The sequence below is a fragment of the Pithys albifrons genome, chromosome 15, assembly GCF_047495875.1.
Source record: "Pithys albifrons albifrons isolate INPA30051 chromosome 15, PitAlb_v1, whole genome shotgun sequence".
Lineage (NCBI taxonomy): Eukaryota > Metazoa > Chordata > Aves > Passeriformes > Thamnophilidae > Pithys > Pithys albifrons.
The window spans coordinates 14,934,800-14,957,758 of record NC_092472.1 but is presented as its reverse complement, the minus strand read 5'-3'; the positions used below and the strand labels follow the sequence as shown (position 1 = coordinate 14,957,758).

Sequence of the window (22,959 nt, the reverse complement as noted above, 5' to 3'; positions counted from 1 at the left end):
TGAGGAGTTAAAAGAGGGGGGAGAGAAAGGGGGAAATGAATGAGGGGAAAAGAAAGAGGGGGAAAAGAAAGAGGGGGAAAAGAAAGAGGGGGAGAAGAAAGAGGGAAGAAAGGGGGGAAGTGGGGAAAGAAGAAAAAAGAAAAAAGAAGAAAGAATAAGAAAAAAAGAAGAAAGCAGAAGAAAGCAGAAAAAGGAGAAAAAGGAGAAAATCATAAAAAAGAACATAAGGAAGAATGAAAAACAGCAAAAGGAGAGAAAGAGAGAATGGAGGAAGAAGGGAAGAAAGGAAGGAGGGAGAGAAGGAAAGGAAGGAAAGGAAGGAAAGAAGGAAAGAAGAAGGAAGGAAAGGAAAGAAAGGAAGGAAAGGAAAGAAAGGAAGGAAAGGAAAGAAAAGAAGGAAAGGAAAGAAAGGAAGGAAAGGAAAGAAAGGAAGGACAGACTGCAGTCACAGCAAGTGTACTCTTCAATAACCACCTTGCACAAAGAACCAGCAATATTCCATGACCTCAGAGAAATAAAAGGCAGACAAATGGCCTGTAGGATTCCGGTTCATTTATTGAATACACGACAGGTAAGACAGACAGTGTAAAATCACATGTATTATTTGTACTTAAAAAAATTACAATAAATAACTGAAAAATTAGTAAAAGCAGTTTTACTAATGGCTGCTCTCCAGTGATACAGGACAGAGGAGGCAGAGAAATAAGAAATATGTACCAGCTGTGAATACACACCAAGAATGTCATGAGGATGAATTAACACTGAGTACCACACTGAGTAGTGTTAAATGGGAACATCCACGTATGTGTCCTTCCTACCCTTATATTCCTTTGTGCCAGCCAAAAGCTGGATAAAACCTTGCCTTCAGTGCGGGATCTGCTCTGGAGGAGCTGCAGCTTCCCTCACCCTGCCCCTGCAGGGGCACTCCCTGCGTGCTGAGATGAGTTTATCTGTAGTAACAGCTTTAATTATCCTTCCTTGGAGCACATGCCCTGCTACTGGAAGGACAACTTTTAGTTTCCTCTGGTTTTGTCTGATTTAAAAGAACACTCACTCAATCTCCCAGTTACTTTGTGTCTAACTGGAATGAGTTCTAGTGTCGAGGTTTCCCATAGCAGGCTAATGGCAGAGGGCCACGCTGCTCTGAGCTCCTCCTCTTGAGGGTATAAATGACCCTGGATGTGCAGGAGTTTCTAAGAGCATGTCCATTGCCAGACTCTGCAGAAAGGACACGCTGAGCAGCAGCTGGTGGCACAACACTCCTGCACACCTTCCTGCCCCAAGCATTTGAGGGTTGACTGATCAGAGTAATCTTAGGTGTTCACCTAAATACTGGACCCATCACCAGCCAGTAAAAATGGAGAATCAGCAGTAAACAGTGAATGTACCAACAAGGAAAGTCCAGCAGACCAGTGTGCCACTGCCCTGGAACACTGAGGCTGATTCATTGAGTTCTAATTTAGGAACTTATTACCTCATAATATATATAACCATCATGAGCCCACTGATTGACTCAGTATTACTTCTGCACTGAAGTCAAGGAGCTTGTGGCTTCCCAGACAAACTAAAACTAATGGCTTTCAAAGAATAGAAAAGCAAATGCTAGAAAACCATGTTTGTCTGAAAACTCCTGAACACTGAAGGAGAAAGTAAATGATCGTACACTATGAAAATGCCAAACCACATCTGAAAGAAACTTGGAGGTCTGAGCAATGTCTGTGTTTAGATCTTAGGGTGCTGGGAGCAGTGGGGCACATCTGCTTTATAGCTGCTGAGTCACAGGACAGCTTACAAGAAGAACTTACAAGATTATTTATAGGTCAGGGTCCTACAGCACTCAACTACACTGCATTAGCTCTCAGGAGTGGCAGCCAGAGTTCAAGCCAGGCTGCATCTGCTGTGCAAGTTGCCCAGGAACCTACAGCAAATAAGGGCAGGCAAGGAGCAGTTACTGTCTGAAATAAAACTTCATTAAAATAAAAGATAGCAAAAGGCAGACATGCATAATTTATGGTGGTAATTCTATATGTCAGGGGCTATTAGGTTCTAATGGCTCTTGAGAATGTAAATCTAATTCTGTCAGCCAGAGTAGCCAAAGAAGCACCTACACAAAACAGTCACTGTCAGAAGCCCCTTATCAATTGGAATCTATTGGAATTGTGTAGTTACTGGTCTCTGACTAAACAAAAAAAACCCAAACAGAAAATACCAAACCATCCTGCCATCTGCCACTTTATCTTCCTGCTTTATCTCCCAAAGACAACTCCTGCTTTCTTGAGTTCACCCTGACACAGAGGCAAGTTCATAGTCACTGGATGAACTGAACTGCCTCTCTACCTTCTTTTGATCCTTGATTTTCTGAAGAATGTTGACCTTTTTCTCAAAGTAGTTTACAAGGGCTGTTTCTGTCAGCATGGAGGCCAAGATCTGCTCGAAGGAGATGGACCAGTCAGTGTCAATGGTGCTGCCATACCTGGCAGCTGCACTGCTGCCCTCACAGCCCACCAGCACCGTGTCATCCGCAATGTCCTCACACTGCAGGGAGCCTGTGCTGACCATGGAGTAGGAGGACATGGACATATCATCTTTGGTTTCATCATCTGATAGCAGCTGTAAAGGAGAGCCTTGTCCTTCCCCTGACACATCTCCTAGAGTTTGGTTTTCCTGCTGTGTTTTTTCAGGCTGGGCATCAACGCTGGTTTTGTCCTCATGGTCAGCTTGGGGTTGCTGCTCCACTGCTGAATTCTGACTCTGTTCAGATGCTGGTGACTCCTCTTCACTCACAGGATCTTGGGTGTTGTTTGCTTTGCAGTCCTCAGACTTCCTCGTGGGCCTGTTGGAGAATTTTTTCCCCACCTCCCCAATTCTCAGGAGGAGACTGGCCACAGTGGCGATGGCGTGGTACAGCTCCTGCTCCACGGGGTCCTCGCTGAACATGTTGTAAAGGGTCTTGCATAACTCTATGAACTGTTCCTTTAAAAGACAAAGACCAAAAAAATCGTACTTCAGGCTGACAAAGGTTTTCAGTGGCTGATAAAGCAACAGGCACCATCTCAAATGACTCATTGTTTATCTGCCTCCCCACCAAATAAGTGGCAACTTACTGTACTGACTCAGAATAGTCTGATGCAGGCAAACTCCCCTCTCTCTGCTGTAGTGCCTAAATTGAGACACAGCTGGCAATTAAATAGTGGTGGGATTTTTGCTGGCAAACAAACACAGTAGTCACATATTCACAGCTAGAAAACCTGACGTTTTACTTCCATTCTGCTACTCTTCTGTGGTCAGCTTCTAAGCATTTACAGACTGGTTTGAGTAGCACCCACCAAGGAAATTAGAGACAGAAAAGATCACACCAGTCATCTGACTCTCCTTTCTGTAACCATATTCTTCTCTCTCCAGCGAGCAGCTGTAACTTGGGGCAATGCAAAACCAAAAAAGCCACACAAGTTTTTGTGACTGATGGCATATTTGAAACACCCTGCTCTGGAGGGAAAACAGACTGCATTCTTACAGGAAAAATTGGTCTGTGAGGTAGAGTGAATCCAATACATTTTACTGGTTAAGCAGTATGCTTGTGCATATTTGAAACACCCTGCTCTGGAGGGAAAACAGACTGCATTCTTACAGGAAAAATTGGTCTGTGAGGTAGAGTGAATCCAATACATTTTACTGGTTAAGCAGTTTGCTTGTGTCCACTGTGGAATTCAACAGAAAGATGTGGAATTAGAGGTTCTAAAGTGGCAAGATACAGGCAAGGACTGAGCATGCTGGCACAATGGTTGCACATACTGCTGAATTCCCCACCAAGTTGCCAGTGATGTAACTGGAAACTTTCACTTCTTACCTGGCTCATTTTGGGGAGATCTTTAATGGTTTCTTTCTTGGACTCTTTTTCCTTGGCCCACATTCTTAGGTAGTATCTGTAGTCCTGTGGACTGGTACCCTTCTCCTCTGCAAGGCAAGAACAAGCCACGAGTGAGGTGGTTAAGGGTTTCAGACTTGAAAAGTGAATGCTGCACCAGCAAAGATCAGTTTGGGAGCAGGATTTATTGACAGTCCAGGAAAGGATCTACCAGGAATGCTGTGTTGTTTTCTGCTGGTTTATCCGATCCAGCTCAGTAGAGCAAAAATTTTAACAGTGCTGCATCAGCTTGACTTCACATAAAAGAACTCTATGAGTTGACAACTTACCCAACATGATTTACAAACATTGTGATCTTGGTATGTACAAGAGTTGGAGCAGTAAGGCTTAAGAGAGATTTATTTCCCAGATCCCCTCCCACTCTAACTCTGTTCACAAGAGACATTCAAAGGTCTCCCTGATCAGCACAGGACAATGAATAGTTCACAATATGAGAGAGACAAGACTAGAATGTGGTGTAGGGATGATGAAATTACCTTTTTCTGGACCATTCTCGTTTCTCCTTCCTTTGTCTTCTTGGGTTTCTAAAAAATTACGGAATTATAAAAGAGCAATTAATAGCTGATTTTCAGCAATACAATACACAAAGAACTTCACAGCTTGATATACAGATGTAAATTATACAAGAATATATTTAATAGATGTTAGATCTCACACTCCCACATCATGTTTAGAGGAGTGAACAGAACAGGATGGAAGCAAGAGGCTGATGGGATGAGCTCGATAAAGCGCCACACTGAAAAAGTGGGTTAAAGAGCTGAGGTAGAGAGCAGAGCTCTTAAAAAAACAAGGGTGAAACACAGGTATGAAAGACAGCTAAGCAATGTGAAGTTCAACCCAATGCAAGATAATGAATGGAAAAACCCCAAACCACTCCTGAGCACATATGTGACTAACACCTACACTCACCACTGTTCACTGACTGAACTGACACCTAAGGAGCAATTTGCAGTCGAACTTCACACACGTCTCTTCTGGTTCCCTGCACTGTCTCCACAGTAAATGGCAAGTCTTGGTCTGACTCTTAATTTAACCATCTAGCACCAAACTGCACAACTACCTCTTATACTTATTTAAGCATCATTTTATTTTGGTTAACATTTAGCATGATTGACATACTTTGACCTCCTATTTGCCAATCCCTGTATTTTAAGAAATGCAGTAAAACTACTCTACTAGCAGTTTTACAATCCAAAGGCATGCATCCTTATTCCTTTAAATTAGAAGACTGTCAAGTAAGCACAGGTGCCACTTACACAGGGGTCAGCAAGCCCAGCAGCCCCCAACTCTGTTCTGAGGGTATTTTTAACCATCACTTTCTAGGGTGAGATAAATTCCATTGAAAGAAGCCAGACAAAACCTATTTTGGCCAGGGCTGAAACTCAATAGATAGAATATACTGAATGATATTTAATTACTTATAGCACTTTATCAATAGTGAGTGTCACAAAAGATGAGCAGCAGCAATTTCAGAGTATTTACATCAGTGCACTGGTGCTGGCAGGTGGTATCAGCACCACAGTCATGCTCAGTGCATGCACATAACCCATGGACTGACCTTGAGACTCACAGTGCAGGCAGATATCCAGCTCTGAGACAAAAGGAGAAACTTGAGCAGCAGAAAAGGGGGTTGAGGGGGCAATATCCCAGATAAAACAGAAGAAAAGGCCAGACACAGACAGACACAGAGAAGGAAACAAAAACAAGAGAGACAATGAGACTTGTATGAAAAGCCTAACTCATGGTGGGAGACAGGGGCTGATGAAAGCACACTGCTCCTCCTCAGCAGTCTATGACTGAGCTTCAGAGCAGGCTGTATCCTGCATGAAATGGGTACTATGGAGTTTTAGCTCCAAACTTCTTCCCCACCATGCAACAAAGACAGCAAGCTCAAACACACTGGCAATCTTAACACACTGCCAGCAGGAGACCAAGCCTTGCACAGAATCCCTGTTCACAGCACATGGATCTATGCTCCAACTCCTGCCTAAAGTGAGAGGTAAAGGCAGCAGTGTTGCATTACCTTCTGTTGTCACATCTTCTGTGAAATAACTTGTGGCCTCCAAAGCAGACTCTGTCTCCTCTGGATTCAGTGCTGTATTCACAGAGAAGCAAAGGTTAAAGTCTCTAAGTAACTGAACAGCAGTATCACCCACTTCATTAGCAAAAGCCATGAGACATCCCATTTCAACCACATTCCAGAACAGACTGAGTTCAATAGCAGCAATATCCAGAACCACTCACTCACCAGGAGGCAGGTGTAGTTTGTAGAGTACTTTGAGTTTTTCAGTGAGGTCACCATGATACATCCCACCTGCAAAGGAAAAAAATGGTTAAGCAAAACAGCACTTAAGATAAAGAATTACCCTTTGCTCACATGCCCAAACCAGAATGAGTTCCCATGCAGCGAGAAAACGCTGACTGCTCAAAGTCCTGTGCAGAAGCAATAAAGAAATCCACACCAAAAAGGCGTACTTTTTTCAGCTTGAGGCTTTCTGTTACCCTCCCCTCATGACACAGCATTATGTCCTTTTAATTCTCTTCTTGGAAAGGGACAGAAACATTTTTTAGTAGTATTCCATCCTCTCCACAAACACCACTTACTCATTCCTGTCACGAACTCCTTGAAGTTGATGAGAGAATCCCTGTTCTCATCTAGAAGCCGGAAGAGCCGCCCTGCCAGGACAGGTGTATGTGCCCCACAGGACCAGGGGGTGAGGCTGATGAAGAGATCCTTGAACTGCTCCATGTCTATGCGATACTGCTCCAGGTACGGCAGGCTCTGATCCCGGCGGGCGGCGGCCGCGCGGTTGTTCCCCCAATAACAGCTCATCAGGTACTTGGCCTTTGGGGGAAAGGATTAACAGGTTGGACTACACTGGACCACAGCACCCACAGGAGTGGAGACGTGTTTACAGCTCAAGAATAGCATTGGGTAAGCAAAGAAGAGACATTTCAGGGCACGCTTTATCTCCGTTATCATTCCTAGTGTTACTTCACTACAAAATAGGGAAAACACAAAGAAAATAAAATACAAAACATAATTTCAGGGTTTAACAAAATGATGCTCGGCTTTGTTGCAAAGGGAGCATGCATGTTTTAGAGCTAAGCCTCTTTCTGTGTGTACAGTACAGTGCAACTGAGTTTGCAGTGAATATTAAGTGCAGTTAGATAATACCACTTTTTTAAAAATACATACACTGACAAACAGGGGCAAAGCCCTTAATTAATCTTGTCACAATTACAGAACAAGTAAATGGAAACCTTAAGAATAAAATCTGAGGTACAGTCAATCCTAGCTCCCTGTTCTAAGTGCTATGTGACCATTTCTTTCCATTGACTCCACAGTCTCTTTCTGAGTAAGCATCATTCAAATACTGTGAACATGCTTTGGTCATTTTTTGGGGGAAAAATTAAAAATAATCACCCAGCTAGTAATAGGGCCAGTCCTAGAGGCACCACATCTGTCCTGATAGGTTACCTTAAGAATTAAAGCAAGGTCACTGCTTTCCTTTCAACTTATTTGTACTCTCTGTGTCAGAACATTCTTGCTCACTCTTGCTTCTTACCTTGAACACTACATACAGCTCTTCTAGTTCTTCAATAGAGAAACCAATGTCACCAGACACAGCTCGGACCTGTAGGGATAAAACAGAGCAAACAATTTATTTTGAAGGTAGAGAAAGGAAAAACAACTCACTGAAAAATCTGTGTAACATGGAAGAGAAGAAAACAAGAGCAAGGAGATATGACACAGGATGGGAGAAAAACATAATCATTCTAATAGCTCTGGAAACAGGTCAGGAAGACAAGTCTGCAGTCAAGAAGAAACTGCTGAAGTTTCAAGTAGTTAGAAAAAATATCACTGTGTTTATTTCCTCTTTGTGCAGACTTGACTGAGCAGACTGTTGTCCCACCCTCTTGTTTTTATCGTCAGATGTTCGACTCAGATGCATTGAAAACAACAGTGAAATAAACACCTGGATGATGTTCTCCACTAGGACGTGGGAGATAACGGGAATAGATACAGTCACTCCCCTTTGGCCACAAACCCTTCTGTAAAATTCTGTAATGCACTCACGTACTCTCTAAATGGCACTAAAATAATTACCTGCTAGCAAGCTTTCCTCAGAGATTCCAGGCAAGCAGTACAACAGACAGCACTAGGCAATGGAGACTGTGACAACACCTACAAGTGTTTGTTATCTCCCTCCATGCCACAGCTACAGCACGAAGTTTCTCCATGCTCCCAGCAAAACACATGCCATGAGTGTGCCATTTGGTAGGTCATTCTGTCTGGGAATCACATACCACACTCTTCTTGGCTGTGTCCTCCAGAGACTGGATCACCTTCAGCCTTTGTTTAAAACGCATTTGTTCAATGTCATCTGCCTTCAGATTGCTGAATTTCTACAAAAAAAGGAAGCAGACGAGGTCAGCATCATCTTCTAAAGAAGGAACGACCCATCTTCAGTTACATGTTCTTTAACAAGTGTACTATCCCCTCAGAGATGGTCTAAAACCACTAGAAGCCTTTTACCAGCTGCAAGATGAGAAAAAGTTTGAGCTCTATTCCCTATTCACCCCTGTCCTGCAAGAAAAGTAATTTACAATTCATGAGAAATCCAACATCAGAGGTTTCTACACAACATCTGAAAAAGGATCTGTCAGGACTGACAGGAATAGAGATCCTGTACTGTGGCAGAGATAACAGACAGGTTGTCATTTCTTCCAGCCCTGCTTTTTTTGCCTCTAGAACACCCATGAGACTCAGCCGGAAACACCAAAGTCAAGAGGTTTTTCTACAGACTAGATCAGACAAGTAATATGAATTTCATGACACTCTTTTTACAAAAAGAAACCAGGAACAAACAAGAGATGGCAGATTTGAAGAAGCAAACAGAACATACAGTAAAATGACAGCTGCCTGACTGTAAACAGCTGGAAGGGGATGGGATGAAAAACAGGAGATAAAAAGAGGAATGATCCCACACTTCGCAAAGCACAGCAGAGAAGAACTGTCAAACACCAGTTCTCTCACCTGTCGTCTTTCCATCTTTCAGGATCAAATTTCTCTTGAGTTTGTTTTCACTATGAATAATGATGTCCACCTCCACCACAGCAGAGATATTTCAACAGCACTGGCACCATTTTCAAGTCATCTTCCTATTTCTGTATTGTGGATCCCACACCAGGATTCCTCTGCATGTGGACTGCAAAGCTTCTACCTCACAGTTTCTATCCTGAATTTCCCTGCTTAACTCCCAGCCACTGGCAATCCTCAAATAAAAGTAGGCATGGAGATTTCTTTGGCAAACCAGGAAGAAAATTCTAGTCTGTAACTTTTGACTTATTTGCAGCCTTTAGTCCCCACTGGTGTTGGGGTGACTCTTTGTAAGCCACAAAAGCCAACGGTGTCAGGTTTTACTCATACCAAGCGGGTGGAATAATGGCTTCAGCTTGCACTCCTTAAGCACCTCAAGCTATGAACAGTGCTCAAGTTCTGGCTGCACAAACTACAGAACTGGATGTCAGTAGAGAAAAATCTCTTGGGCAAAAACTAAGTCAGAGCCTCACCTCATAGGAGGTTTTGATGAGTTCAAAGATGTCGATTTCCAGTGGTGGGTCATCTCCACTCGTCAACAAGGCATGCAAGTGGGGAATAGGGGGAGAGACGCTCTGTCTGTTAACTACATTGTCCAAGTACCTGTGGGGAAAAAGGAGAATAGATGCAAGACTCTGGGATTAGTGTCCAGGAAAAGAAGTAATATCCTAAACACATTACTCCCAACTTCTTTGTATCATTAATCTAAACATGAAGGAAAATATAATTTTTCTGAGCTGACCTGCAATACTATCTCTAAAGTATCTGAAGTAAAGTTACTTTTCACCCTGTTTTTGGGGTATCCACTCTTTTGAAAGTAGGCTTCTAGTCATGAGTATCTTGCTGCACACAGAAAAGGTTCCCATTTCAAACAAGAAAAGCTTACATTTACTAGAACTGGGAGGTATCTCTTGATAGCCTTACATTTCTAGAAGGCGACTCCTGCCAAGATCTGTTCTTAATAGTAGAGCAGAATTATTATGTGACTTTTGAATAAACAATCTTTGAGAGTTCAGATCCAAACTGAGATACAGGAGTGTATTATGCTGCAAAGCAAACAATTCCAGAAATATGGGATTGCTCCATAGTTGAGCTAACAATTAATTTCTGTTACAGAAAGGAACAACAAACCTCTCTGGAGCTCATTTTGTCTGAAGAGTGTTATCTGTGACTTGCTACATAATGGAATTAGGTCGAATGACATGATGACTAAGAGAACACTGTTACTGTTCACTTGTAAACAAGAACTATGAATGGTACCTGCCCAAAATAGTCATGGCTTCACCTTCATCACAACACTGTAACAACTTCTCCATGTTGGCATCAAGTATGGCCAATGACACCTGCAGGATAAACTTGATTCCCTCATAGAAGAAACAGTCAACAATGACCACAGCACTCTCAAAGGGCATGACACTGAGGAAGAGAGTGAGAAACCAGGAAAGGGAAATGGTGGAAATCACTCCCAAGTCTTGCATCTTTTCTGACAGCTGTGGAAGATACTCTCTTGTAAGTTCTTCAAAGATGCCTTGGTCCACCAGTGCACCTGAAACAGACAAAAAGAAACAATGGTAGAACTCAAACTGGTGGTATCATGGTACTATATCCAAGCTAACCAATTATTAAACAAAACATTGTGAGTTCACTTAATTTCTTATAACCCTCTGAACATCAGAACTAAAACAGACATTTAATTTTTTTCCCCATTCTCAATAAAAACAAAATATTCAGATAAAGACTAGTCCTACGTTGCAGAGTATGTAGACACAAAACCTCTCACTGATTGATTCATTTTCTCCGAATGCAGGAGTGGAGGATTACTGATATTATGGTATTTACACCAAACTATATTCTTTTATACAGACCCACTTCAGAAGCCCATCCAACAGTGCTTTCAGTAACCTTTCCTGGGAGCCTATTCCAAAGATTTAATACATCATTTAGATGAGTAAAACCAAAACTCAATAATTTTCTTTTAGATATGCCTCCTTACTGCTAAAGGTCCCTCCTGCTACCAACTTTTAGATCTTCATCTTCCTTGTTACTACAAGGTAGTGCTACTACCTTGGCAGCCTGTAGTGTCTCTTCTTATGACTGTCACACACCTGTGGAACAGGGTTGTGCTTCATCATCTTTAAAACGCATCACATTTAATAAATTCTGAGCAGAATGCTCCTGGGAGATGCTGGGGTGCAACTGTAGCTGAAAATCCAGGCTCCAGCACGAATTTAAAATAAAGACTCACCCACTACTCTTGTGTTGTAGTAATCTGGCAACATCCTCTCACACAAGGCCACCAGGAGCCAGAAAGCCTCTTCCTCGTTGCAGTAGAGCAGCAGCACCGATGTGACAATGTTCATGGCCTGTGAGCCAGCACAGCCAAATACACAGGTCCAGGAGAAAAACAAGAAAGGCTCCATGAAAGCTCTGCCATTACAGACCAGTGAAACTTTAAAACCATGAATACAGCAAACTGTCACTAAGAGCCACATCTATTTCCATCTCTTACTGGTATCTGAGTCAATGGAATGGCCTTAAACCAAATGTACCTTCCTGTTTTCAGTTCCTCTGGTTGTGAGGCAGCAAATAATATGACCTTTTGTTAAGCACTTTCAGTAAACAATATGACTAAGAATCATTTTCAGAGTTTTCATAAAATGTTTGGTAACAATTTGGTCATAACACAGCAACATAATGAGAACTTCTAATACTGCAGCAATACACAAAATGAACCTGAATGTTCACCCACCAAGTTGTTTCACAAACCAGCAACTGCCTTCGTTTTCAATATACTGGCTCATGTGCAACATCACTTATTTAATTGCTCTTTCTAATGAAACCAGAAGGGATTTTTGCTGAACTGTAGAAAACTCTGGCAGGAAAACTAGTAAAGACTCTGGCATTACATCTAACAGCAATATGAAAAGTCTATTTAAATGCTGTAGTCAAAGGATATTTAAAAGATGTTGCAACATAACCACTTCTTTCCTACTCTCCCACCAGTGCATGGACAGCTTGAAACTGAACAAGGCACTGCAGAAAAAAGTCCAAGTCAGTCATGGTCACTGTGTAGGACTGACAAGGTTCAGACTTCTTTCTTACCTGACAGTACCCAATTGTTGGATTTCTGAATGCATAAGCTGTTAGGACTCTCCGGAGGGCAGCAATCCCCAGCTCATTCTGGAAGGCAGGATGTTCTGGCATAGAGCGGTGCAGATCTCGCTCGATTTCCTCTGTAGCGAGATTGTACTTTCCCATTGACTTTTCCACAAGATCTGCATAGTAACCAGGATGAGTCACCATCTCATTCCAAGCCCCTGAAATGATGAACAAATATTACTTTACCTCTGGAGCTTTAGAATACAGGTTTTGTGCCCACAGTCTCAGAGATGAGTGAGCCAAGAAGCACTGCATGAACTCATCAACTACAAATAGATGTGAAAGTGTAGCAACAAACTCATTATTAAATCACCCTGTTAGAGTCTAGGGCCCAACACAGAAACACAAAGGAGGCCAAACAGATACTAGGCTCAAAAAGACAATCATCTCAGGAATGTGATCACTGCATTTTTGGCAAAAACCCACCATGAAGTATCACTGAGGAGGAGTTAAACTCTCATTAATTTCCTCTGAAATGAGCTAAGATTCATACTTTTTTCCCCTGAGATATGATGAAAGCTTATGTGTGCTGGCTGTCAAAATATCCAGCAAAATATCCTACCTGAGAAAAGAAGCCACAGCTCTCCACGAAGATTCTCTGGGATTCCTTTCTGTACCAGCTCCCTAGTCTTGGCAGTGCGGTACATACACATCCCTCGCCCATATTCAAAGAAATGAATGTTCCAAGACTCTTCCTTCATCTTCTCCTTTGCCTTCACAGGAACAAATATGGCTATTTTAGGAGATTAATGCATTTTTATGTTTTTAGGACAGGTGATTTCTGCATATACTCAGGCCTGCACTTCTCATGAGAAATGCACTGTGACATTTAAAGCCTCTCCTCTTTTCGCTGAAGAAAAGGGTGTATATGCTAATCTACCCTGTTCTGAATCATTTCTGACCTTGCTTAAAGTCAAGTCTTTACAACACTAACATGGGCTGTGCAATGGCACTACACCCTGCAAATCTCCACACAAATGCAAGCAGAACCATGAACTACAATGATTAACTAACAAGCAGAGATACCAGTTCTCTGCTTTCTTGATCTGAAGAAAATTAGTTCTTCACAGCCACAAATTCATACTCAAAACACTGGTAATACCAATTTCTCAGCCTCTAGTCAACCATCTCAGGGGTGTCAGTACTGACAAAGTAAGCTGATGGTCAGGTTCCACCTATGCAGCACTATCCCTGTGCCAGGCACAGCAGTGGTACTGCAGGACTGACCAGGGATAAAATGCATTTTCACTCTTAGAGCAGGCCAGGAAATCTGCCACCTACTGCAAACTATTTCAAGGTAACTGTTTTATGTTAAAATATTACTTACCCCTTTGGGTCCTGAGAGCTCCTCAGAATTCCTTCTGAAAAGTTTGAGTAGTCCCTGTGAGGCTGTTGGCACTTCACCAGCACAGAAGTTGACGGGTCGATGGCCAAGAGCAGATGTGGGGCTGACAGCCAGTGGGCTGCTGGAAGGCAGCCCTGGAACCTCCTGACAACAGAACAGAACGAGTCTGAGCTCAGGCTGCCTCCCTCCTCTGCTAATGACCAACAGAGACAGCACTGGCTGGTAACAAGAACTGCCCTGAAAACCTCCCCGCAGCTATTTCCTTAGTACCTCACAACTGGGCTCAGCCAAATTCCACTTCCATTCCCTGTCAGTGCCACATGGTTTCTTGGATGGTGTTCTCTGCAGGAAGTCAGAGATTCTCTGTACCAAGAAATCTCGGTCTTTCAGATTGGCAAAGAAGAAAGTCATTTTACTTTTAGTGCTGATGGACAGAGGGCTGGGCAAGACGCTGGAACTATCTGCTTTCTCAACTATTGTCACCTAGAACACAAAGACAAGGGCCATTTAGATCTAGTGGGTTCTCCATTATCTATAAAGCACAGCACAGAGGACAGAGGCACACAAAAGATAAGAAAGGCCTGTAGTCTTAATGTATAGCTAAGAAATTCCCACCTCCCTGAGAGGAATGATGAGATGACAGGCCTCCTCTGCCCTGCTGGCAAAACAGATGTAATTGTTGGAAACAAACATCTGGCCGGGAATATGTGTCTTGTTGAATGGTGTCCACAGGGTACAATCTGTATGTCCATCCAGGCATTCATCCTTGGGCAGCCGGAAAGTGGCACGGTAGCACTCATTTTTGGCTCGAGCATCCAGGTCTCTGGGGAAAAGTAAAGGGTAGTACCCACAGGGTTTTGCTCCTCACTTGAAAAACCCACTCAAACACTAATGTTGTGTCCCTTCCAATCGCAGCCTTCAGACTATGCTGTGTGTTCTTAGCATTCCTTTCTCTAACTGAGATGCCATCCCTTATCTGACTCCTCTTTCAGCCTTTCAGACGTGCCTCAGTCTTTCAATGTAAGACAAACTATGCAAGTGCATCTGGAAAACTTAAATGTTACATTAGATTCCAAAACTACAGAGAACAGTCCCCAGTGGGAGGATTTATTACAATACAAATCTATGCTACTTTTTATAGATCTTCAACTTCACACAGAGGGGTTGGTGTCATTTTCTTTTTTCACTTTTTTACATGGGATTTTCAGCAGTTTCTAGTTGAAAAATCCTTCTAAAAGTGCCTAGTCATGCATGAGAAAGTCACAAGGGTGTGTAAATTCAGCTCCAATTTGGGATGGGAACAAAAGAGAGCAGGCAGAGGGCTAATGACTGAAATAAGTGATGCTGCCCTTACAGGAAGAAAACCCCTAAGGCACCTGGGAAATATCAAGTAATGCAGATTTATTATTACTCCCCTATTATCTATCTTCTTTTCTCATTGCTGGAAACATATACCTTTTTAATGCAGAGATGTTCTTAAGAGGCTTCCTGGGCTTTGGGAGTGACTTGTCCTGTAGGAAGCTCTCGTTATCCAACAGCTGCCGCATAGCGATGTTGGCCAACTGCTCCATCAGCTTGAACGTCTCGTTGATGTTGAGGAACATGGAAAAATAAAGTTCACTGTCCCTCGTGTTTACTTTAATGCATTCAGGGAACAGCAGTGTAGCATTTTTTTCTAGCTGGGTTACATCCACCCACTGGATCACCAGTGTAACTGGGAAAAAAATTTAAAATGCTGTTATTACAATTTGAGGCAAAACAACAATCAATCAGAAATGAAGGGCAAGCACCCAGCAAGCTCAGTGTAGCAACATTTTTCCCTCTTTTACACATGGACACTTCTTTTCTTTGTACTTTTACTGGGTTCTCCAAAAAATACTTGGAAATAACCTTTGGGATTAACTAGAGTAGAAATAATGCAGTTCCAAAAGGACTATTTCCCATCCAGTAAATGCTTTCAACTACAATTACCCAAGTTTTCATTCATTGTTTCCAGCAAATTAGCTTTGGACACAGGAGCTCAAGCTTTGTAAATACTAGGTCCTGGAGGTTGTTCCAGATAAAACTCACCAAGGTAAAAATAATCTTTGGTTTTCTAATCCAGTCTGAATAAAACTTGTAAAAAGTAATCCAATTTGAGTAAAACCGGAGAAAATCTTGAGCACAACTTGAGAAAAGTTTTGAAAAATGACTCAAGCATTCAGTCTGAACAGCACTGAAGTGGCTATGAGAGCAAGAACTGGTCTATGGGTTGAGCCAGAGCTCAAGAATTCCTAAAAGGAAAAAACTGCCAGCCTAAAGAAGGAGTTCACACAAAAGATCAACTGCATCAAAAAGATCACAGGAAATGACAGAAAAACAACTTGCAGGCTCATAACTCACCCTCTTTTCCCAGCAGGAAAGAGTAGAAACAGAGGTGATTGACAGTGAGGTACAGCCAACCCTGCCTGGGTACACGTCCCTTCCAATAGCTGCAGGAATAGTAATTGACCAACTTCTCCACCTCGGGCATCCCAAACTGCTTCCGCATCTTCAGCTCAGCCTCTTTGAATTTACCTGGATCCTCTTCACTCTGGGGCTGCTCATTCTTGTTCTCTTCAGCAATAATGCCCTGAAAGGATATGGGAGGCGAGGGAAGAAATGGAAGGGAACCTGACAAACATAATGTACAGCAAAGGGCCACAGCAGCAACCCAGAAGACTCAAAGAAGAAACTCGACACAGTAGTTTCAGACCTCCTGTCACATCAGAGAAACAGCAGACACGCAGAAAGGGAAGCAGAGAATGTGGGAGTCCATGATCTGGGATCTACTGCTGAGCACATGCCACAAGCACTCATGTTTAAAGTCTGACAGAGTTCCTCATGGCTGGCCTGGGAAAACCTGGAACACCCTGCAGGACAGCTGGAGTCTCTTTCCACTTGCATACCTGCTTCTTCAAGGGGAAGCAGATCATCTGCCAGGAAGGGCAGAACTCTGCATTCTGTCAGATCCTGACTGGCCAGAAGGGAAAGCAAATGACCACAATCCCTCTCATGCACAGACACACACAAAAAATACAAAGAACCTGACAGGAGAGATGAAAAGGACTCAAATTTGTGCTGTTCAATAAAGAACTGCATTTGTAAGTTTCTACTCTGAAAGATACTGAGTGCCATGATCTGGTAAAGGTACTGGAGTTGGACCAAGGGTTGGACTTGATGATCTCAGAGGTCTTTTCCAACCCAATTGATTCTATGATTCCATGATTTGTGGGCTGGGAATCTGAAGTGTTTTAAGTGCCCAACAAGCAGTCAGCTGTCTGACTCAAACACTGGAAGTTGGGGTGCAGGTGCTTTACAACCCAGATGGAGCAGGGTAAGCACTCTGCTTGCAAACTAGAATTCTCTCTCCTGTATTTGTTGCTAGATGAAACATTATTAAACATTCTCCCTGCATTCATCAAAGGTATAATCAGCAAGATTTTAAAGAGGTATTATATTGTAATTAGTAGGAGCAACCTAAGCAGGCTGTTCCTTGAGATCACAGAATCATAGAATCGATTGGGTTGGAAAAGACCTCCAGGATCATCAAGTCCAACCCTTGGGCCAACTCCAGTCCCTTTACCAGATCATGGCACTCAGTGCCACGGCCAATCTCAGTTTAAAAACCTCCAGGGATGGGGAATCCACCCCCTCTCTGGGCAGCCCATTCCAATGCCTGAGCACTCTCTCTGCAAAGAATTTTTTTCTGATCTCCAACTTCAATTTCCCCTGGCAGAGCTTGAGCCCATCGTGCCCCCTTGTCCTATTGCTGAGTGCCTGGGAGAAGAGCCCAACCCCCACCCCGGCTGGAACTTTCCTTCAGGCAGTTCCAGACAGTGCTGAGGTCACCTCTGAGCCTCCTCTTCTCCAGGCTAAACACCCCCAGCTCCCTCAGCCCCTCCCCACAGGATCCACTGCTCAGAACCTCTTCCCCGAAATGCATTTGTCCAGTTCTGTGACCCGATGCTGACAATGCTGTGTGTCTGACAATTTCATACCTATGTATGACTGAAAAGGGTAAAAGATTCTTAAAACCCCCCTTCTTTCTCAGGATCTGGAAATCCCTCAGGGAAACATGTCACTTACATGTATCTTGCCCTTGACAAAGGTGGTGATATCTTCCTCATTGTCAAAGATGGACAGAGTCTGCAGTAAGTTATTCTCCAGCCACTCCCAGTGCTTCGTGATCTCTTTACGAGATGATCCTGGTTGAAGAGGAGAAAGATGATGGGAAGAGCAAAGAAAAAACTGCCTTAGTTAGTTGCCTTTAATTATTTCAAATACTTGTGTTTACTAAAAGATTTCCTCCTCTCTCTTGGCAGTCATCACTATTCTGTTGTCACAGGGCCTCCCTCCACAGGGCCGTGAATTTGGGTTTGTGTGCACAGCCCAATGGATTAGACAACAAATATTTGTTCTGCTGCCTCTGTGTATAAGTTTACTTGACATCTATGCCAGCATCTGACAATGTTTCTAGAGCATAAATTATTTTGAGGAATACAGAATGGTTTATTTTAAGGACACAGAATTATCAATTATAGGATGCTTCGGTTGTGGAAAAAACCCCAGGTTCAGCAACAACAGCAGGGAATGAAGTTTGTGTCCTGTTTCGCTTCATGAGCTGCATCTCCCACCAAGTGACAGCAGAGAAATTGCTAAAATAAGCCTGGCCTCAATAAGTGACATCTTTACAAAAACAACATTACAATGACATGCATGAAGGAGTAAAAGTCTGCAGTTCCTATAAAGAGGGTTATAGAACAAAGTGCTGAAATGCTGAAGCTGCATATGTGACCAGACTGCTGCCCATTAGCATTTACACACAATAAATTATAAATATTTGTATTTTTCAACCAGAGAGCCATATAAATTTATGACTTTAAGTGAATGCCAGTATTCTTAATACAACAGCAAAACGATAATCAGATATGATAAAAAAATTCTTGTGGGGAAGACAACACATTTACTGCAGTAGAATAATTTACCAAGCTCCATTTGGGTGTTACTCAGCTCATCTCACTTTTCCACACTGCAATGCATAGAAGGAACTGAGATATAGAGGGTATCAACTAAAACACTCCTGAAATTGCACAAAAATAACACACTTATTGAGTGTCAAGATACTACAAATTCACAGATCTGCACTGCATGTGACCACTAAACATTCTGCTTCTTTCTGTGCAATTTCTGACCTTCCATTTTGTTTTCTGTCTTTCTTACTCTCTGCCTCCACCCTCCTTGAAAGGCAGACTGAGTTTCTGTGAAACACAGCAACTTCTAAACCTCCTGTCTGCAGAATTTAAGTAGCTCTGTAAGGCAGAATACTGTGTTGGCTGCCTTGGGAGAAGGTGGGAACAGGAAAAACAAGACATCAACATCTCTGGGCTTAGCAAATGATTCTTTCATGATCAGATTTCATGTCTCAACCACAAAGTGAAAAGTAAAGATTCTTATATAAACAAAGTTGGTCTAACAAACATGTCTGAAGGTATTTTCTCTTTAGTAAGCATTAGGATCTAAAGCCTCAATCAGAGTTCACCACCAGATATGAGAAGGTTGCACCATTATATTTTAATATAGCAGTTACATTTCTCAAGGAAAAGAGGACAAGTATCCTTGATGCTGAAAAGAATACAATCCTAATGTATTTTACAGGCCAGAAATACAGAAAAAGTAAATGAATCAAGACAATAAAGAGATTCCCCAAAGAGTGTCCAGCACCTTGAATGTTACATGTTCCCATCTTGTGCTGTGCTCCTGGTAAGCAGGTTTGGCTCCACACTCAGCATCCCACAGCAATCCTGTCATCATGGCTCAGTTGGTTAAAACTTGGTTGTGATAATGCCAAGGTCATGGGTTCAATCCCCTATGTGGGCCAGTGACTTAAGAGTTGGACTTGATGATCCTTGTGGGTCCCTTCCAGCTCAGAATAGTCTGTGATCTGTGATGGGTTTATCCTATGAACAATCTCCCTATGACATTACAAACAGTGACAGAAGAAAGGAAATTCCTAACAACTGCAGAAACAGAACCTTTTGCAGAGCCTTAAGTTCCTCAACTACAGTTTAAACAACACTGAGAAGTTTTGTCATTTCCGGCATCTTTAATTACCCCATCAGAAGCTCTAGGAAGTTTTCTGAGCACTCACAGGATATTTCTGAGTGAGATAACTGATCATTTGAATCAAAAAGTAACCCAAGTCCAGTCCCCAGCAAGTCATATCAGCACATACCACAGGCCACTGCCCAGTACACTTGAGAGTCCTGAGTCTGGTGCAGGATACGGTACGGGGCAACTCTGGCACTGGAATCCAAAACCACGTCTAATGTTCCCACAAGAAGACCTAGAATGCAAAGAGAGAGAAATTAAAGCAATCCAATACCAAAATGAAGAATTAGGTTAAGCAAAAACACAGGCTCATCACTGCAGAAAAACGCTGATGTTCACAGTCTGCAGCTGGGATGGAGGAGATGCGGCGCTTGGTTGAGAAAATGAAAACCCACATCCAGTCACTGCAGGTAAATTACCAATAAACCAACTGCAGTCCATCCCACTGGTAATGGAAAAAGTTTAGATGGCAATTAAATGCCTACTAAACCTCATTATAACTCTCCACCTTCCTAGGAGAGTTTTATAATGAAAGTGAAATGTATTTTCCTCTGTGGGGTTTATGTAGCTAATAGTGATTTTTAAGCCTACTAAACTAAAAGACTTAGTTTTCAGAGCTCTGCCTTTCAGCATCACCTGTGCCAACAGTAGGTAAGATCACAGAATCACAGAATCGATTGGGTTGGAAAAGACCTCCAGGATCATCAAGTCCAACCCTTTGTCCAACTCCAGTCCCTTTACCAGATCATGGCACTCAGTGCAACAGCCAAGCTCAGCTGAAAAACCTCCAGGGATGGTGAATCCACCCCCTCTCTGGGCAGCCCATTCCAATGCCTGATTACTCTCTCTGGAAAGAATTTTTTTCTGATCTCCAACTTCAATTTCCCCTGGCAGAGCTTGAGCCCATCGTGCCCTCTTGTCCTATTGCTGAGTGCCTGGGAGAAGAGACCAACCCCCCTCTGGCTGGAACTTCCCTTCAGGGAGTTACAAGATAACCAAAATAGAATCAAGTAGATCTAGAAAAACTGGTGCTAGCAGATTTCAGGGATGTTTCCACAAGTACTTTGATTTAACAAAGATGTCAGTGACTCAAAATTTGGCAATACAGAAATCAAAACAATTTTTATATAAAGTTTAATAAAGAGGAGGCATTTCCAGAGTAAATGCTGACAGTCCCCAGACTTAGTAAAGCAAATGCATTTATTTCAATTAAGCCTATTTACTAGATAAGTAACATATCTAAGATGATGCTTTGCTTTGTTTTCTAGTCAATGTACTATGAGAATCTTTAATGCAATTTAACTTTGCAAACCCTCATGATTCAAGTTTTCTAACATTAAAACTTGGAGAGGGAGGATGGTTGGCCCTCTGGCTCAGGATCTGTGAGGCCTCAATTCCCAGCCCTCATGGTTTGGGAAAGCCTGAGCAAACTCTACTCAGCCATATCTCACTCCTTATCATGAAACATGCCACTTCTTCCTCTTATCTCCCTTGGCTACCCATGAAGCAATTAACAGATTAGGAATATACCACTAATGGTACTTCAAGAGAAACACCATCATCAGGAAGCTCATCTGGCAATCCCTAAACAAACAAGTATCCAGCACAGCAGGATCTCAGCTTGGGCTACGGGTTTCCTGTGTCCAGTTTTAGGCAGGATAAGGATTAAAAAGTCATTCTGAATCCTTCCTGTGACAATACTGAACATGTCAAACATTGACACACAGACTGGTAACAAAATATTTAAGAATTTGAGTCTGACAGAAACTTAAACACCTTTCCAGCCTGGCTGAATATCCCACTCCAACTCTGAGATGTCACTGTACAGTCCTTAAGGAGGACACGTGGCTTTTAACCCACTGGAGCTCTGAAGAGACTCTCACTGAGCCAAACTAGCTCAAGAACTAAGCTGGCTCAAAGTGTCAACCATTCATTTCAACATCAGTCCAAATGTCTCCAGAACAGCACCCAGGTGTCATTTGGTGTAAAGACCTGGGAGATTGTAGGATACAAGTACAGCCCTACATGCAAAACTGCACAGGTAAGTTATGTCACATCAAACAGAGCAGTTCAAAATAAATTTGGACACTGTGAAAAGATGAAATATACTGAGGATGTTTATCAGTTCTGTCATTTCTGTGGTTTGTATGTTTGGTTAACTGGGCTAATACAAGGAACTGGCTGTAATTCGCGAGTGTAAAATGCACATTTTTGTTATTCATGTAACTGTGCATGCATTTTGCTCACAAAATGGGGTGTTTTAAAGGTGAGGAGATTTGCTGTTGTTGTTAATATTGTGCCTTGGTGCCAGTCCTGTTATTTTAAATGTTCCTGTCACAAACACGGGGTACTTTCCATTGGAACATTGGAAGCGCCCACAGAGCTTCACCCCCGGCCCTTGCACAGCGCGACTAATCACAACCCACGCCTTAATGTCGCCCTTTAAATCTTGAAAAACCACACACACAGAGAAATACACAAACAAGCCACCTCAATGATTCCAGGCTGAGAGGCCATTTTCCACCGGGGAAGCGGATGTTCCCGGGCACCCCCTGAGTTCTGGGCCCTCCTCGGCAGCAGCCCCCGGCCCTGCCACCCCCGGCCCGCCCCTCGACGCTCCCGGCCGGGCCGTCCCCGCCGCGCCTCACCCGTGATGCCGCCCCCTTTGCCGTGTCCTCGCCGGCGCTGGAGCAGGAAGAAGGGGTTGGCGCGCTCGGTGACCCACAGCGCGCCGGCCAGCAGCACCTCCTCGGGCCCCAGCCACATGGCGGGGCCGTGCCTGTGCCGGGGCCGGGGCTGGACCAGGGCCGGGACCGGGGCCGGGGTCGGTGCCGGTGCCGAGCGGGGCTGGGCCGGCCCGGCCGGGGCGGGAGCGGCAGCGCCGGTCACGGGGCCCGCGCGCCGCCACGGCGCCCCCTGGCGGCCCGGCCCCCTCCCTGCCGCCCGCGGCGCCCGCGGGTTCGAGTCCCGCGGATTCGAGTCCTTCCTCCGGAGCACCGACCGCGCCGCCTCCCTATGTCATCTCCCCATGCCACCTCCCCGTGTCACCTCCCACTGCCACCTCCCTGTGCCAACCTCCCTGTGCCACCTCCCCGTCTCACTTCCCTATGCCACCTCCCGGTGCCACCTTCCCGTGTCACCTCCCTATGCCACCTCCCTATGCCAATCTCCCTGTGCCGTCCTGGGGCAGGCAGTCCCCTCCTCTGCCTCTTGCTGCCCCCTTGCCTTGAAAATACTTTTGCCGAGGTGGCTTGAGTTTGATAAGAATACTGTGCTTATATAGCAAAGCAGTAATGC

At 43.6% G+C, this 22,959-nt stretch overlaps 1 protein-coding gene across 2 annotated transcripts; it reads right to left on the bottom strand.

Moving 5' to 3' along the window:
- Positions 1-537: 537 nt before the first annotated feature.
- Positions 538-22,562, bottom strand: TBC1D9B (TBC1 domain family member 9B). 2 transcript variants are annotated; one of them, XM_071569960.1, is made up of 22 exons: positions 22,311-22,562; positions 19,787-19,897; positions 17,641-17,759; positions 15,916-16,144; positions 14,989-15,247; positions 14,149-14,356; positions 13,804-14,016; positions 13,516-13,677; positions 12,751-12,901; positions 12,132-12,346; positions 11,275-11,392; positions 10,290-10,575; positions 9,503-9,632; positions 8,237-8,335; positions 7,495-7,563; positions 6,530-6,770; positions 6,174-6,239; positions 5,949-6,020; positions 5,484-5,534; positions 4,402-4,449; positions 3,848-3,954; positions 538-2,973 (listed from the first exon to the last, which is right to left on the bottom strand). In XM_071569960.1, exons 1-22 carry the CDS (start codon positions 22,426-22,428, stop codon positions 2,281-2,283), a joined length of 3,765 nt encoding a protein of 1,254 aa, XP_071426061.1. In that variant the 5' UTR covers positions 22,429-22,562; the 3' UTR covers positions 538-2,280. The 2 variants fall into 2 exon arrangements, with proteins under 2 accessions (XP_071426061.1, XP_071426062.1); XM_071569961.1 differs by lacking the exon at positions 5,484-5,534 and having other exon boundaries at positions 22,311-22,561.
- Between the last annotated feature and the right edge of the window lie 397 nt (positions 22,563-22,959).

Coding starts and splice junctions, on each gene's coding strand:
- TBC1D9B (XM_071569960.1), bottom strand. CDS start 22,428: ATGTGGCTGGGGCCCGAGGAGGTGCTGCTGGCCGGCGCGCTGTGGGTC. Junction 10,576..11,274: donor CTACAACACAAGAGTAGTGG/GTGAGTCTTTAT, acceptor TGTCTGTTTCAG/GTGCACTGGTGGACCAAGGC. Junction 6,240..6,529: donor GGAGTTCGTGACAGGAATGA/GTAAGTGGTGTT, acceptor TTTCCTTTGCAG/GTGGGATGTATCATGGTGAC.